The 16994-nt window shown below is 50.2% G+C and overlaps 1 protein-coding gene across 1 annotated transcript in view; it reads right to left on the reverse strand.

The window, feature by feature from the left end:
* Positions 1 to 3765: 3765 nt before the first annotated feature.
* DESI2 (desumoylating isopeptidase 2) overlaps positions 3766 to 16994 on the reverse strand; it is a 36467-nt gene continuing 23238 nt past the window's right edge. Inside the window, exons 2-5 of the mRNA XM_079763815.1 lie at positions 13269 to 13341; positions 10123 to 10216; positions 8742 to 8883; positions 3766 to 5344 (exon numbers count right to left, since the gene is read on the reverse strand). Of these exons, the coding sequence (XP_079619941.1) occupies positions 5129 to 5344; positions 8742 to 8883; positions 10123 to 10216; positions 13269 to 13341 (525 nt within the window). The 3' untranslated portion in view covers positions 3766 to 5128. The remainder of the gene's footprint in view (positions 5345 to 8741; positions 8884 to 10122; positions 10217 to 13268; positions 13342 to 16994) is intronic.

The raw sequence follows: 16994 nt of genomic DNA on the forward strand, positions 1-16994 counted from the left end.
ACATATATTAGAGGCCCAGTGCATGACATTCATGCACTCAGGGGGTCCCTCAACCTGGCCTGTGCCCTCTCACAGTCCAAGAACCCTTGGGGGCCTAAACTGGCAGGGCATCCTTAGCGCTGCCCGGGAGGTGGGAGAGGCTCCTGACACCACTGCTGTGCTTGCCAGCGATGAGCCCTGCTCAAGCCTTCTGGCTGAGCGGCGCTCCCCCTGTGGCAGCTCCTGCGTTGAGTGTCTGCCCCCCCTGGTGGTCAGTGTGTGTCATAGCGAGAAGTCTTCTGTGGTTGGGTCGATTTGTGTATTAGCCTTTTATTATATAGGATGATGCTGAGCTCTTCACCCATCAGTGTGAAGCAACATTGGAACTAAGGCTGTGGGTGGGATGGGGAGTTTGAAAAACTAGATCCAGAGGAAAAGAGCGAAGGGAGAGGAATCCTGGAGACTCCTGGGGGGCTCTTTAGCTTCTTCCTTCTCTTCATCAATGACAACCTGCAAGTGAGGCTTCTGAGGATGAAAGTAAAATGTTAGACATGGAAGTGCTTGAAGTCGCTGAAGAGCCATGCACAGTCAAGGTATTAAACTGTCAGTATCGCCTCCTTTGCTTTGCAGGGACCACTATTCACACCTCCTTCCTCCTCCCCCCCCCCCCCCCGAAACTGCCTTTTAACTAGCAAGCTAGACTGCGCGGCAGGCCGAGTTCTCACTCGCTGCTGTTGCTGAGGTGGCTGGGAGCAGCCTCTTGGGAAGAGGGGTGTGGAGGTCTGGAAGCTGCTCAGTTCGCTGTGGTGGTCGGGCAGGCGCTTAGGAAACGGGAAAGCAGAAAAAGCCAGGCACAGGCAGGCAGCTGGGGCCAGGGAGGCCCCGGGCAGACCCTCTGAACGGAGGCGAGGGGCATTTTGTACTTTTACTAACCCCTTTATTCCTGCGATTGTCCACGCAGCTTACATTAGCCCACAGGGCTGAGGGAGGGAATGCATTTTCACCAGAAAAGGCAGGAGGCCTCCGAGCCAGCCCCACCCTGTACGGAAGCCGATCCCATCTGGCATCGGCTGGTGGGAGGGACAACGGCCCCGCGGGGCAGCCCTGGGACCCTCTCTGCTGGGAGGTGGGCGCCAAGAGGCCAGAGGAGAGACCATAGAACACCAACGGCCGAGTTCCCAAACCCCGGAACAGGTGCTAGTGGTAACATGTGAGAAGTCCCAATGTTTCACGTCTCCTGGGTTTATTTCCTGAAGAAAGAAAAGAGCCAAGCTGAAGCAGACAATTCTCTCTGACCCGGCCACAGGACGTAACTGCGGCTTTTCGTTTCCGCTGACAGTCCGGGGCACTTCCTCTTCATGAGGCTAAGGAATTGGGTCTAGACTGCCTGGGTCTGCGCGGACACATCTCTACACACACACACACACCCCAGCTCTGCGTGGACACATCTCCACACACACACACACACACACACACACACACACACACACCCCAGCTCTGCGCGGACACATCTCTACACACACACACACACACACACACACACACACACACACACTAGCTCTGCGCGGACACATCTCTACACACACACACACACACACACACACACACACACTAGCTCTGCGCGGACACATCTCTACACACACACACACACACACACACACACACACACCCCAGCTCTGCGCGGACACATCTCTACACACACACACACACACACACACACACACCAGCTCTGCGCGGACACATCTCTACACACACACACACACACACACACACACACCCCAGCTCTGGATAAGCACATAGCAAATATAAATGTTTACCTCAGTGAATGTATTTCGGTGGTGTTTTTTTGTTAATCCTCATGTGAGGATATTTTTTCCATTGGTTTTTAGAGAGTGGAAGGGGAGGGGAGGTGGGAGAGAAACATCAACGGGAGACACACCGATTGGTTGCCTCCCGCCGTCGCCTGACTGGGCCGGGTTGACCCTGAAACCAGGTACGTGCCTTTGACAGGTAATTGAATGAACCGATGGCCCTTTGGTGCGAGGCCCACTGTAACCACAGGAGCTTTTGAAGGAGCAGAAGGGCCAGTGTGGGGGAGGGGGTAGGTTGAGCAGGGTTGTGGGAAACGAGGGGGCCAGGCGCCCAGGCTCCTGCACACTTGAGGCTTCGGGAGGGGGATGTGTGCGTGTGCGCGCAGCGGGGCTAGCGCCCTGCAGGCCCCCGTCCAGCGTGGGCTGGGTTTCCGCCGGGGGAGACAGGCTTGCACCCCTCCCGGCCTTGCCTCCACGGCCCAGAAGCCGCTGCCCTACAGGGAGGCAGGATGGGGCCATGTCTCTGGAGCAGGTGGCGTCTTGGTTTGAAAAATAACCTCCCACCCCCGACCCAATAGCTCACCGCCGCCTTTGCCTGGAGGCCAGGAAGCACGCTAAAACACTTCTTATAAAAGTATTTTTTAATAAAGGGATGTATTTCAATGTTGTTAACATGATAGCCCAATGCCATATCAAGGTAGCAAAAGTGAAGATTCCTGGCATTTTGTATATAAACACTATGAAGGACAGTACATTTGCATTCAACGTCACAAGAAACCACCTTCAGGGTCATGAAGTCACAGCCGGAACAGCTTCCCGCAGCGAGGACGCCCCGGACTCCGCTGGCCGAGCTCCCCCCGGGGGGAGGGTGCACAACCCCGCCTTCCAAGCAGCTGACCGCCGCCACCGAGCATCGCGCAGAAACGGAGCCGCGAGAAGACGGAACGGAACCGGAACCGGGAGGTGAGTGTTGTGACCCGTTTGTGACGGACAGAAGCCGCTCGGCGGCGGGACCAGGACCCTGCGCGGCCAGTGCTGGTGAAGGGAACGCGCTATTGCTGTGGGCGAGGAGCGTGGGCTGGAGTTCAGGCGCCAGCGAGGAGGCTCCGGGGCACCCCCCCCCCCCCACGCTCAGGCCCTTTCTTAAGGTGGGAAACACCCCCCACGGGCATGGAGAACAGCAGAACAGCAGCCCCGACCCTCCACACGGAACTCCTGTCCAGCGGACCGGGAGACGCAGGCCCCCTGGGTACAGTGAGGAGGCGACTCCACCGTCCAGCCTGTTAACAAGGTCAGGCCGAGAGCAAGATGCTTCCCCTCCGAGGCAGGGAAGGCTGGTTAAGAGCCAGTTAATGACACCCGATCGCAGGAACTGGCCTGCATGAGATTCCCCAAGTAAAGACATGTCCCAACCCGGAGCCCACTTAGCCGGTGCTCATCTCCCGTCCGGAACCCCGCCTGATCGTTACCATGCCCGGCCTTGGGCCGCTGCTGCAGACTGGTCAGCACAACAAAGGATACGGTCGCTGTGTGCTGGGCTCTGGAGGAGCAGATGGAAGGGCCCGGTGCTGGCCACTCCACGGCCACTCGGCCGGGCTGAAGCCCTGTGCTCCGAACGGATTGGCAGGAACTGCGACCTACCACCCTCAGGCAGGCCAAGGAAATGCACGTGGGCTTTCCCCTCACGGGGGTGGTGACAGGACTCCTGTCTGAATGACCAAATTCACTGCTTGACTCTTAGTGTTTCATTCTCCTCTCACTTCAGACCTGAACCGGCCTTTCCATAAAGCTCAGTCTCCCTCCTCACACCGAGGGCTCTGCCCGAGTGGGAGGGACGGGGGCAGCTTCCTCTCCAGAAGCCAAAGCGTAAGTGAGGTCACGTGGCTTCCTTCTCCTCAGGTCAATACTCACAACTCGAGGTTTATTTTCCCTATGAACAGGGTGTGCTTATGCTGTTAAATGAGTCAAAATCAGCTTATGGAAAAGTTAAAAATGTCGTTTACTGAAAGATATGTATCTTTACAAAGAGCAGTAGCGCTAACAATCCAGTCTAGACGCTGAAATAAAGTAGGTGACTTTAAATGACAACGTATAGGAAGTCGAAGTCACTGCCTTGGGTAGGTTTTGCACTGCATCCAGTCTCACGTGGGACATTCATTCTTAAGGCAGAAAGATGGAATGTGACATGTAATGACCTGGCTCTTACATCCAGGGGCCAAACTGGGAGTAGACTCGCGCAGACAGATTCCTTGCTACTGAGGACTTATCTGTGTGACAATTCCATCCTTAGAGAATGTGACGTAAGAGACATACATTTGAGAGAACAGAAAAAGAGGAACTTAAAGATATACAAACGTGACTTTAAACAAGAGGTCAATGAGAGGCTTTCCATTATGAGGTGAAACTGCTCCCTAAGACACTAACCACCTGCTCTCCCTGACGTGGTACCGACATGTCTGAGACATCCGAGCATTCGCTTTTCGGAGTGTGTTGCTCGAGACCAGTCTTCAAGGTCTCGGACAGAGGCAGCGGGAGAGCCACACGCAGCTGAAAGGGAACCCGTCCTGCTGCTCACCCAGACTCCTGTGCAGGGAGCCCGTCACCGTGGTAAGATAAAAGGAAGCCTCCAGCACGTGTGCAAAACCACTTGTCAGTTACTTTAACGCAAAAACATCTGAATTCCAGAGTCCGAGGCATCACAGCCAGCCAGAGGCGAGGCTAGTGCCTCCCCCCGGGGGAGGGGTGTGGGGAGGAGCTGGGGGAGATGTGCTGCCCGGAGGGAGGGGGGCGGGAGGGGCTGCCTCTCAGCAGACCGAGGCCCCAGCCCTCGCGCTGTGTGTGCTCCTTCGCGCTCTGCATCCTGTGCCAAAACCCGAACAGAAACACAAACCCGACAGACAGTTCTCAAGCAGGTGATGCCCACGGCCGCCTGGTCTGTGTGCCTGTGACTGACGCCCGAGCCCTGGCCGTTGTGGGAAGTGTACAAAGATGGCCTGCCTGACAGTGAAGACGTGGAGATTTTCTTCTTTTACGGTGGCAGGAGTCCATGCAAGATTTGTAAACAGCGATACAAAATACTGTAAACAGAACTTAACAGAGCTGTATAAAACAGAAGAAGTAAACCTGCATTTACAAGTGGGTAAAAAACCAGAGGGCGCTGCACGCAGTTCTCGCTCCTGCGCCGAGCGGTTGGTTATACAAATGGAATCCTGAGCTGTGAAACCGGGATTTGGGGAGAGCCAGCTTTGCATACCAGCATCATAGGACGCTTCCTCTTTACTTCTCGCTAGTGATAGTCAACGGCCGAGACAGTGCTGAGTGTGTGGCTTTGGAGACCCTTAGAGTTTAGTGTGGCGCCGGGAGCCGGCTGCGGCGGCCGAGGCGACAGCGTCCTCGGCCTCCTCCAGTTCGCCCTGGAGCTCCTGGCTCACGCTGGACTGCAGGGCTGCGGGCGTGAGCCACTCCTTCGGGAGGCAGCTCTGTAGGAAGGGGATACAGGAGCTGAAGTAGGCAAGGCGGTTGATCCAGCGAGGAATCTCTTTCCCACAGAGAATCTGGAGGAGGAAGAGTTGTATTAGGTGAGAGGTAACGGCGATCGCCCCCTGCCATGGAGGGTGGAGGGTGGGGAGGGAGGTCGGGCAGCCACTGCACACCAGCCCTTCCTTCGCCGAGCCGGGACATCAGGCCCCTGATAGCAAGCAGATCCCTAGCTGGGGCCTGGTGCCTGTCAGCTCCTCCTTCCTGAGGAGCCCTGACAAGATGCTTTTCAGTCTATGAAACGAGCGGTTCCACCTGCTCCTTCCTTCCTTGCTTTGAGACACACGGGGGAGGACTCTGTCCACCACTGAAGAAAGGACTTTAAGTACAGGGGTTACTGGAGTGCAGAGACGCCCCAGGAGGGGGGGGCGGGCGCGGGGGTGTGTGTGTCTTTGGACGACAGACAGACGAGGCCCGGAGGACTCCCTCCGCTGATCCCTTTTCCTATTTCAAACTGGGTCTTTCATAAAACTAACTTCGCTCTTCATTGTTCTCTTCCTTCTGCAGAACACTGGGCTTGGCTGAGTCCGTGTTCCAAGGTCCCTTTTGCATTTCTGCCTCCAGTCGTGTCTACGATTGTGACCATGGGAGCTAGAGTGCCATCCATCTCTTAGCTGATGACTTAGGAAGGAGGTTTCAAAGTAGTTTATGTCCCCAAATTAGCTAATATGTGCAGAGCTGACCCCTGTCATTAAGCAATGTAACTTTCCTCCCCAAAGGGTGAGCCTTATGCCTTAACTAGAGGCCCGGTGCACGAAATTTGTGCACCGGGGCAGGGGTGTGTGTGTGTGTGTGTGTGTCCCTCAGCCCAGCCTACACCCTCTCCAATCTGGGACCGCTCGAGGGATGTCCGACTGCCCGTTTAGGCCCAATCTCAGTGGGCAGTTGGACATCCCTCTCACAACCCAGGACTGGCTCACAACTGCTCACGTGCCTGCCTTCCTGATTTGCCCTAACCGCTTCTAACTGCCAACCTGATCACCACTTAACCACTCCAATGCCAGCCTGATTGATGTCTAACTGCTCCCCTGCCAGCCTGTTTGCCCCCAACTTCCCTCCTCTGCCGGCCTAGTCACCCCTAACTGCCCTCCCCTGCAGGCTTGATCGCCTCCAACTGCCCTCCCCTGCAGGCCTGGTCCCTCCCAATTGCCCTCCCCTGCTGGCCATCTTGTGTCCACATGGGGGCATCCATACTGTGTGTTGGAGTGATGGTCAATCTGCATATTACTCTTTTATTAGATAGGATAGAGGCCTGGTGCACGGGTGGGGGCCAGCTGGTTTGCCCTGAAGGGTGTCTCAGATCAGGGTGGGGGTTCCCTTGGGGAGGCCTGAATGAGGTGCCTGTGGTGGTTTGCAGGCCAGCCACGCCCCCTGGCGACCCAAGCGGAGGCCCTGGTATCTGGAATTTATTTACCTTCTACAACTGAAACTTGTAGCCTGGAGTGGAGCGAGGCCTCCTGCTCGATCTGTGGCCAGCAGCCGTTTCTGTTGGGGTTTGTGTATATCTATATATAAAAGCCTAAGTGACCATTCAACCATTCGACTGGTAGTTATGATGCTCACTGACCACCAGGGGCAGACGCTCAATGCACAGGCATGGAAACATGGAACAGACTGATGAATCTCAGAGGGGAGGGGGAAGGTGGGAAGAGATTAACCAAAGATCATATATGCATATTAGAGGCTCGGTGCACAGGTTCATGCACAGGTGGGGTCCCTCGGCCTGGCCTGTAGGGACCGGGCTGAAACTGGCAGTCTGACATCTCCCGAGGGGTCCCAGATTGCAAGAGGGTGCAGGCCAGGCCGAGGGACCCCACCAGTGCATGAATCCATGCACCAGACCTCTAGTCTTCTATAATTGAAACTTTGTAGCCTTACCAGCCAGGGTGTGCGGAAAGCAGGGGGCAACCCTAGCCTCCTGCTCTTTCCAGCTCTGTGGCTGCCGCCATTTCTGTTTGGATTTGTTTACCTTCTATAATTCAAACTTTGTAGCCTTGAGTGGAGACTTAGGCTGGGAAGGGCAGGCGGAAAGCTTGGCTTCATCCGTTGCCTGGGAAACCCAAGCCTCCCTCCTGCTCTCTGTGGCTGTAGCCATCTTAGTTGGGTTTATTTGCATACTCGCTCTGATTGGCTGGTGGGCATGGCAGAGTGATGGTTAATTTGCATATTACTCTTTTATTAGGTAGGATGGTTACTGACCTTCTGCGATACCACTGCCATCTGTCTACTCTAAAAACACAGGCATTACCTTTCACACCGAGAAACGCTAAGGACTATCTGCATGGCTGGAGGTCAGCCATGGGAGTGGTGACGGCGAGTACAGGTCAGTGTGACAGACACGGGGACCACTGCCCCCTCCGTGTAGCCGCGTGCTTCCTGGACGCTGCCTGCACCCCGACCCTGCGCGGTAACTGGCCTGGCCTAAGAGCCCGCGAGCCATCGGCACCCAAGTCTGCCTTCTGTACGATGTCATGCCGGTTTCAAGAAAGCCCTGAGCCACCTCCTCCTTCCCTGAAGGTCACCCAGGTCACCGTGGTACCAATGCATCCACCGGACGGGCGGCGCTTCTCCACTTCCACGTTCACAGGAAGCACCTGGGGACCGTGTCCCAGCGGAGACCTGACTCGGCACGTCTGTCGTGGAGCAGACGATGCCCTGCTCACAGACTCCTATGTGATGCTCAACATCCGTGAAACGTACCACAGTCCTGCTGGCCGCTACGCCCTGGGAGCCGGGAGGGGGGTGGACAGAGCCAGGGCCACACAGCCTGCAGGGGGCCAGGGACGCCTGGGGAACCTTCCCTCCAACACCGCACCCCGCTGCCCGGCCAGCAAGGTGGGAAGCTGTTTGAAGCGCCATTTAATTCTCTAGACCTGATCTGAGCATCTTTCGTTTTCTCCTTCCATTTTCCTTTTCAAGGTCCTGTCATTTTGATCTAGTTTTGGTCTTCGCTTGGGATTCAAGATTGGGAAGGCCAGTAAGTGCCTGTGTGATAAGCTGGCAGAATAAGATCCCAAGAGAGGAAAAATGAATGTCTTATGAGTGAGGAGGAGCCTGGGAAGAAAATTCAAGTTGGCAACTAAAACTCAGAGAAAGAGAAATACGAGTGGCTCGCAAGCAGCAGTCTCTTAGGCGTTCACTTCTTTACAGCGGACGTTTGAGGCTGTAATGACATGAATTAGAGTAAGAGACAACCACTGCCTCACTCTGTACCCACAGCAAATATAAGCCCAATTTCAAGCTGTGCTGACTCTAAGTCACCATGTTAGAAAGGTCACGCAGACAGGAGAAACGAAATACCTCCTTATACAACACGAACAACCAGGAAAGGCGAATCAGCTACGTGCCATGGGACAGGGAGTGGACTAGGCAATGTTCTTCACTTGAAGAACTTTTAGGATAAATTTAACTTACCTCTGATAAAGCTGAAGAAAAGTGATTGCAGTTTTTGTGCATTAAATGATAGGCATTGCCTTTGTACTCTTTTCCCAGTTCTTCCACAATTTTTTCTATCTCATCTTCTAGGAAGTCCGTGCTCCCTAAAACAACAGATTCTCTTAAAGAAAAGAGAAAAACATAGCTGTGTGAGGTTTAGGTCTTTATAGAAAGCATGTTTAAAGATTTGATATTTCCAGGAATACCGTGGCGATTAACAAAGCAGGTTTCTGTAATAAGACTAAAGATAAATGAGATACTTTAAAAATGTCAATTATTTTAGTTTCTACTTTTCTGCAATAAACTCTTAAACACACGACTTCTGAACAATTCCAATGCAACGTCAGTTTCTTTATACGCCCCGACATTAAAAATGCAACATCACCGTTGATTAACAACTGTGTATAAGTCGTCACACACTGTATTGAGAACCAGCTCCATGCTTAACTGCCCCTGCCCTCAACGCTGGCCATAACCAACTCCCTCACCCAGCTACCACCCTGGAAATGGAATCGACACTATCCAATAACAGGAAGGATTTTAGTAGAGCAAGTAGGGCATCCAAGAAAGCTAAAAATATTAGGAAACCGCACCTAAGGGAGGCCTACGGAATAGATTCAGGACGGCTTTATACAGCGTTCCTGCGGGAAATGTTTCCATCCAGCCACAGGCAGAGGGAACCGTGAACACGGGCATGACCAGCTTGGGCAGCCCTATGCTGCATTTCAATGGTACAACCCCATTTCACTGTTCTTCCCTATTTTTGGCAAGTTAACTATTACATGCCCAGAAGTTTCTCTGAAGCGTCTTGAAACTAAGATTCTAAACATCACTTTAACTCAAACCTTAATGAAGTAATGGAAGCCTGATGCTCAGCATTGTTTCCAGTGCTGCTGACCACTCTCAAGGCTCCAGAACCACTCCGCTCCATACACGTTAGGGTTATACCTGAGCAACAGCTTCCCTTTCATCGGGACAATGAAGAGACTGTTGATATTGTCAGGCAGATTGAAATAAAACTGTCCTCCATCTCCCCCCAAACAGGAGGTTGAGGGGAAGGAATGTTTAGATCTGAACCTTTTCTAAAGCAGAGCTGGAGTCAGACCCAGTCAGAACAGTTTCAAGTCCACAGAGTAACTCCCCTGGGTCCCGAGTAAAGCACGAGACGAGGCTGTCCCAGGCACTTCATCTGGCCACCCCTTTCCTGACACAACTACGGAGATTTGAACGTGAAATGCCAGCAACTAAAGCAACGTTAAACATGTCACCTCCCTAGATTTTCACCTGCAGAGGAATTCTGTATGCCTGAAAACAAGTGTTGGCACTAAAACAGTGTAAGAAAAATATCCTCCCTACTTACTTAAATTTAAATGTCTCTCCTAGTTCAGAAGCTTTTCCGGGGGAAATTTCAAATATTCCAGAAAAGGGGTAAGGATGGCCACCATAAGCAAATTCTGAAAAGAGAAAACTCATGATTTTTAGTATTAATCACACAAAACGTAATCAGAATGCTGAATTAGCTTTAATAAATGATAACAATACCACCTAAATATTTTTCAGTTTACTAATGCTTTCACAAACATCTCATTTAGCTATTACTTGTACAGGACAGTTGGCGCAAAAGGCCTGAAACTCTAATGAAAGACAGTCACAAGTAAAACTTTTTTTAATTGGCAAGAGGCGAGTGACTAACACCCCGACATAAATACAGCCTCTGCCGATCAAGCCTGCCACACTAATGGGTCAGTTCATTCAGCACAATGTGATCAAAAGTCAGAAGTGTACTCTACTGAAAAGTCTGTCTAATAACAACGAGTTTTGGCCCAGTCAGCGTGGCTCAGTGGTTGAGCATCGTCCTATGAACCAGGAGGTCACAGTTCGATTCCCAGTTAGGGCACATGCTCGGTTGCGGGCTCGATCCCCAGTGTGGAGTGTGCAGGACGCAGCCGATCCATGATTCTCTCTCATCATTGATGTTTCTATTTCTCTCCCCCTCTCCCTTCCTCTCCGAAATCAATAATAAAAACACAATGAGTTTTCATGACTCCTGGCTGAAGACTCCTGGTTTATCTTTGAAATATTAGCAGACCTGAAAAACTGAATTCAATTCCCCCGTTCAAGAGAAAATAAACTGCAAGTTACTATACACAGCCCTCACACGCTCTGCGCGCACGCTGCCGCAGGAGGGAGCCACCTGCACTACAGCGACGCCCAGCCAGGCACAGCGGACGCCAGCTCCTCCAGATGAACACGGAGGACGGTTCCCAATAGGGGGAATGGAAGTTCCTGTCTGCAGTTCTGCTATGAGATCCTTAGGTATTTAAGTGGCAAACCTTAGTGGCTTATTGAAAGAATTCTAAACACCTGTTTAAATTTATCCCATCACTTACAATTTATTAAAGGTAACCTGAAAAGATCTTAGAACAAAGCGTGGGAAAGAACTGGCAGACACCAAGTTCACCTGTGATTCAGATCTTTCAGAAAAAAGCAGTGATGTGGATAACCAACAGGTGTTTCACACGCAATACTGAAACATACAGGAAAACATTGTTAATGACCGATGTTATAAAACACTGGGTGATCAGGTTGGCATGGAAAGACTGTATTTGGATTTTTAACTTTCTCAATTGCAATCAGAAGAGTCACAGAGCCATTTATTCTCCTATTTAAGGAGTGACCATTCACTTTCAGGAATACAGCGAGTGGAACAAGAGTAGGTTTACAGTTGTGTGTATTAATTATTACTTATTGTATTGTTTCCAGACGTGAACCTACTTTTGCCCCACCCTAGCTTTGCTAAGCTTATGTGGACATTTCCAACCACGTTTCTAATTGTCCCCACATTGTTTTATGGAAGGGAGCAATGATTAGGCAGATGAGAGAGCAATGGACTGGTGCATCAGAACACGTGGGTTCCTCCTAGGTTTATGGCTGATTCACAGTATGACTTTCAGCAGGTTTGGTTTCTTCATCTGAAAAGTGGCTCTTATGTACCTCCCAGGAGCACAGGCATGTGGTTCAAGACTTGATGGCACTTTAAAACGAACACACCATCCAATTCAGATGAAAAGGAACACACACACAACTTGGGCAAAAGCCAAGTCAAACCAGGGAGCAAGCCTCACACTCCAATGCCCCCCCAGCAATACTCCCGCACTGGAGGTAGACGCAGCCTTTCCAGCGCAATGGAGCTTCAACGGCGATGGCACGGCACACATTTAACACGCTGCACCCCGCCGGCACGCAGCTGCACCCGGCCGGCACGCAGCTGCCATGTGCAGTGTGAGAAAGGGACATGCCGGGCACCGTACTGACACATTGACGTCAACGAGCCTTTTCTTCCTAACAGCTAAGCTGGGTGTAGGTAGCCTTTTTGAGTAAATGCAGGAACACATTTAAAGAGGTCACAAAGCCTGCCTAGCTGAGGCAATGCAAGGCGTTTCTGCTCTAGGGTGAGTTTATGATTCAAACTAATATATTATTACAGCCCTGATGAAACTGGCAGTGTGGTCTGACGCACACTATTACTGCCCACAACTTGCTCACGAGTAAATTATCTTCACCGAGAGTGGGACTTAGAACAAAGAGACAAGCTGCTGAGAGCAGAGCTGCTAATGTGAGTGGCCCCCGCGTGCTCGCCAGGATAAAGGGTAATAAAAAATAAAAAGAGCTGAGTTAATGAATGACCAAGACCATCGTTCCCCAGCAAAAAGCTGGGTGTAATCAAGGGCAGGGCTTGCTCAGTGATCTTTTAAAACTTTACAACCTCACACTTGTAGGTCTACAAACACAAATCACTGAAATTTCCTCCGGAAACTGGTATTTCAAGTGTGGCACTCACTAGAATGAACCCTTCTCCAACCAAAATGATTGTTGTGGTATAACAATCTCAAAAGAAAAATATTTTTTTAAGACACATTATCTATATATATAAAAGCCTAAGTGACCAAACGACCAAACGACCGGTTGACGGGTTGCTATGATGTGCACTGACCACCAGGGGCAAATGCTCAATGCAGGAGCTGCCCCCTGGTGGTCAGTGTGCTCCCACAGCCAACCTCCCGCAGCCTGCCAACCTGCCGCAGTCCCACCCCCTGGGGCCAGCCACCCTCCCACGGTCCCTCCCCCCAGCCGGCCAACCTCCCGTGGTCCACCCCCCCGCCCCCCCCCCCCCAGCCAGCTTAGGCCCCCCCATTGGCCCCGATCATCAGCCAGGCCGAGGGACCCCGCCTGTGCACAAACTTGTGCACTGGGCCTCTAGTTTAGAATAAAAGGTAACTAAATGAATGTACACTCATGTACTTTGATACTTTCTCCCCCAATACATTCAACTTTAGGCATTTCCTCAAAATGTGTATAAGTAAATATGGAAAATGATCTACTTTTCTGCAATAGAAAGTTATGGAAGCAGTTAAAAAATGAAAAGGAAGCACTATAGTTATGACTTTGCAACACCTTTAAAGAAAAAACCTTCAGAAAGTGTACTGAGACCGCGTGTACACTTACCTCTGCCATACACTTCAATTCCTGAATGAAAAACTCCGATCCCAATGGAGGAGGTGTACTCGTTCATCCAGTACTAGGAGAAAAGGAAAGATTCAGAACATCTGTTCCTTAGGACTCAACTCCACATTACAGGAAGGCACGACTCCCCACACTGATCCCTTCTTGGTATTTTCCCTTCCACTCTGAAACTCCCGCGATAACGACCCGTTCAGCCCCATCTCTGTGCCTTTGCTTGTGCCACAGCCCATGTACAATTCCTTCCCGGGCCAAAATGAATGTCTCAATTTCATACAAGCACATTGAGAGCATAAAATCGAAACCTGGTCAGGTTGGGGGAAAAATTGATATGAAAGTTCTGTTAGTGACTTAAAAAAATTCACCTGACATCTGCTTTCATATCTATTTTTCTTCTGGCTAAGCTTTCCCTTTCATTCCCTGGTCAGCTCCCTGAAGACAGGGGTCTTTTGTTCTTGTTAAAAATGTTAGTTTGATAATGATAATACAGGAATAAATAATATGAGGCACAAAGGTTGGACCCATCTTCTTATCATGGCATGGGAAAAAACTTCCCAGGAAAGGTCCTATCTCAACTGGATTTTTTTAGGGACAAAGAAGATTTCCCAAGATAGAACATGTGGGGGGAGGAGAACGGGAAGAAATGCCAGAGGAGGGGAGATGCACAAAGGTAGTGTGATATGAAATTGTGGGGATGACTGTCCAAGGGGTTAAAAAGGTAAACTGTAGAGAGCTATACCTAGAAGGGGAATGAGCTAAAAGCTCATTAAACAAACACTTGGGTAATACTTAACAGTGTTACAAAACCTATCAGATTTCTCCCAGGTCAGAAGATCAAATGATCTTTAATTTTTCTAAGTTTATTTAAGTTCCAACCTTGGCTCCCAACGCCTAGTCAGTTTTCTCCCAGACCTGGGAAAAGGCACATTCTCATACATGGCTGGGAAAACATAAATGGATAAAGCTGATTCTCTCCCCCGCCCTCAAATGTACCTAGAAGAAAAATATTTGAAAAAGAACAAGGGACTTTCTCATCTAGGTATCAAAATATTCATTAAAAGAGTATGGTACTGCCCTAGCCCGTCAGCCTGCAAACTGAAGGGCCCCAGGTTCGATTCTGGTCAAGGGCACATGCCCAGTTTGTGGATTTGGTCCCCAGTGGGGGGCGTGCACAAGGCAGCCAATCAATGATCCTCTCTCATCATTGATGTTTCTCTCTCCCTCCCCTTCCTTTCTGAAATCAATAAAAATATATTAAAACAACAGCTATCATTCTTTAATCCACCAGGTTTGCAAATACAAATTATGCTGCTAATACTTGGTAATGAAGAATGTGAAGGAGATACTGCAGAAGAGTGACTCAATGATAGTTAATTAACCAGTCTACTTCGTGGGACCTTATTCTATAGAAATACTTGAGCATATGCAAAGACACATTGCAGCTTATTAACTGCGTTTTCTATAATACTGAAAAACTAGAAATTTAAATAGCAGTAGGAGAATGATTAAATAAGTGATGGTGAATCTGTATTATGAACTATCACTGTCTACAGCTACTACAAAGAATGAAGTAACTCAATACATATAGACATGAGACGGTATCTAAGACACCAAGTGGAAATCCCATTCATATTATAGCATGATATTTTCATAAAATAAACACAGTGTATGTTTGTTTACATACTAAATATGGAAGAATCAAGCAAAACCACCATCAACTACAACAAAATAAAGTTTGAAGCAGAACGAAGTGTTAACAGTTTGGGAGAGGAGAGCAGGTATTCAGGGGTGGGAGGGAGGAGTATAAAGGGATACTTTCACTTTTAACTCCATATTTCCAGATTGTTTCTCTTTATTTGAATCCTTATACTATCATAAGGGAATAGGCTCATATATACAAACATCACAAGCAGCAACATGACTTGTGTGAGAAAAATACTGTAACAACTTAAGTGTGATTCTCAAGGGTACTGGCTGAATAAACTATGATATATTCACACAACATCTGGAATATGATGCAGCCATACAAAGGAGGAGGAAGCTCTCAAGGAACTGATAAGCTGATTTGAAGGGACTTCTATTGGTCAACTTTGGAAAAATTTGAGTATCGAAGAGAATAATGACAATAATGGACTATGAGATGTTGAATAAGAATCTGAGCCCACAGTGATACAAAAAAGAAGGAGAGGAGGAATAGCTCTTCTTATAGAAGAGAGCCAGCTGATCAATGTGGATGTGAAGGCAGAATTAGGTAAGCACCATTTTGCAGCCCCTGCTGATACAAGGTTCATGGATGCTAACACCCTGGGAGAAGGTTGTTGAGAAGCAATGGTCACATAGTCTCCAAGTACCAACCCTACATTTCCCTAAACTATAAGGAAAAAGATACCTCTGCAATGGAAAAATATGGTATCATCTTATCTAAGTGATTAAACTGAGTATTGTCAATAGTTGGACAAACTGATGTTATGTACCTCCTGATGTGATGAAACAGAAAGGCCACAACATTTCCTGATAGTTTTCTTGTCAACTATGTTAAAGAGAATCCTGCCTAATAAAAAGGTAATATGCAAATTGACCGTACCATCAACATACCCACAAGCCATGCCCACCAGCCAAGCCCACCAGCCAATCAGAGTAAGTATGCAAATTAACCCAACCAAGATGGCTACAGCCACAGAGAGCAAGGTTTCCCAGGTAACAGAGCAAGCCAAGCTTTCCACGAGCTGTTGCAGGCCTAAGCCTCCACTCAAGCTACAAAGTTTCAATTATAGAAGGTAAACAAATTCAAACAGAAATGGCGGCAGAACATAGCTTGAGAGAGCAAGCCAGGGTTGCCGGCGGCAACAGGGGAAGCAAAGCTTTCCGCACACCCTGGCCGGGCCCACCTGCTTAAGGCAACAAAGTTTCAATTGTAGAAGGTGAATTAACTGCCACAGAAATGGCTGCCGGCCGCAGAGGGAGCTGCAGGCTTGGCTCTGCTCCAGGCTACAAAGTTTCAATTGTAGAAGGAAAATAAATTCCAGATACCAGGGCCTCCGCTTGGGTTGCCAGGGGGCGTGGCCGGCCTGCAAACCACCACAGGCACCTCGCTCAGGCCGCCCCACGCCCCAAGGGAACCCCCACCTGATCAGGGACACCCTTCAGGGCAAACCAGCTGGCCCCCACCCATGCACCAGGCCTCTATCCTATCTAATAAAAGAGTAATATGCAGATTGACCATCACTCCAACACACAATATGTCTGCCCCCATGTGGTCAAAGATCCTGCCCCCATGTGGACACAAGATGGCCACCACAAGATGGCCAGCAGGGGAGGGCAGGTGGGAGGCACTCGGCCTGCAAGGAAGGGCAGTTGAGAAGGACCAGGCCTGCAAGGGAGGGCAGTTGCGAGGGACCCAGGCCTGCAGGGGAGGGCAGTGGAGGTGATCAACCCTGCAGGAGAGGGCAGATAGGGGTGACCAGGCGGGCAGAGGAGGGAAGTTGGGTGCAAACAGGCTGGCAGGGGAGTGGTTAGGGGGTGATCAGGCTGGCAGGCAGAAGCGGTTAGGGGCAATCAGGAAAGCAGGCAGGCAAGCAGTTGGGAGCCAGCAGTCCTGGATTGTGAGAGGGATGTCTGATTGCCTGTTTAGACCCGATCCCACCAGGATCGAGCCTAAACGGGCAGTCGGACATCCCTCGAGGGGTCCCAGATTGGAGAGGGTACAGGCTG

This window comes from Cnephaeus nilssonii (genome assembly GCF_951640355.1).
Source record: "Cnephaeus nilssonii genome assembly, chromosome: 23".
Classification (NCBI taxonomy): Eukaryota; Metazoa; Chordata; class Mammalia; order Chiroptera; family Vespertilionidae; genus Cnephaeus; species Cnephaeus nilssonii.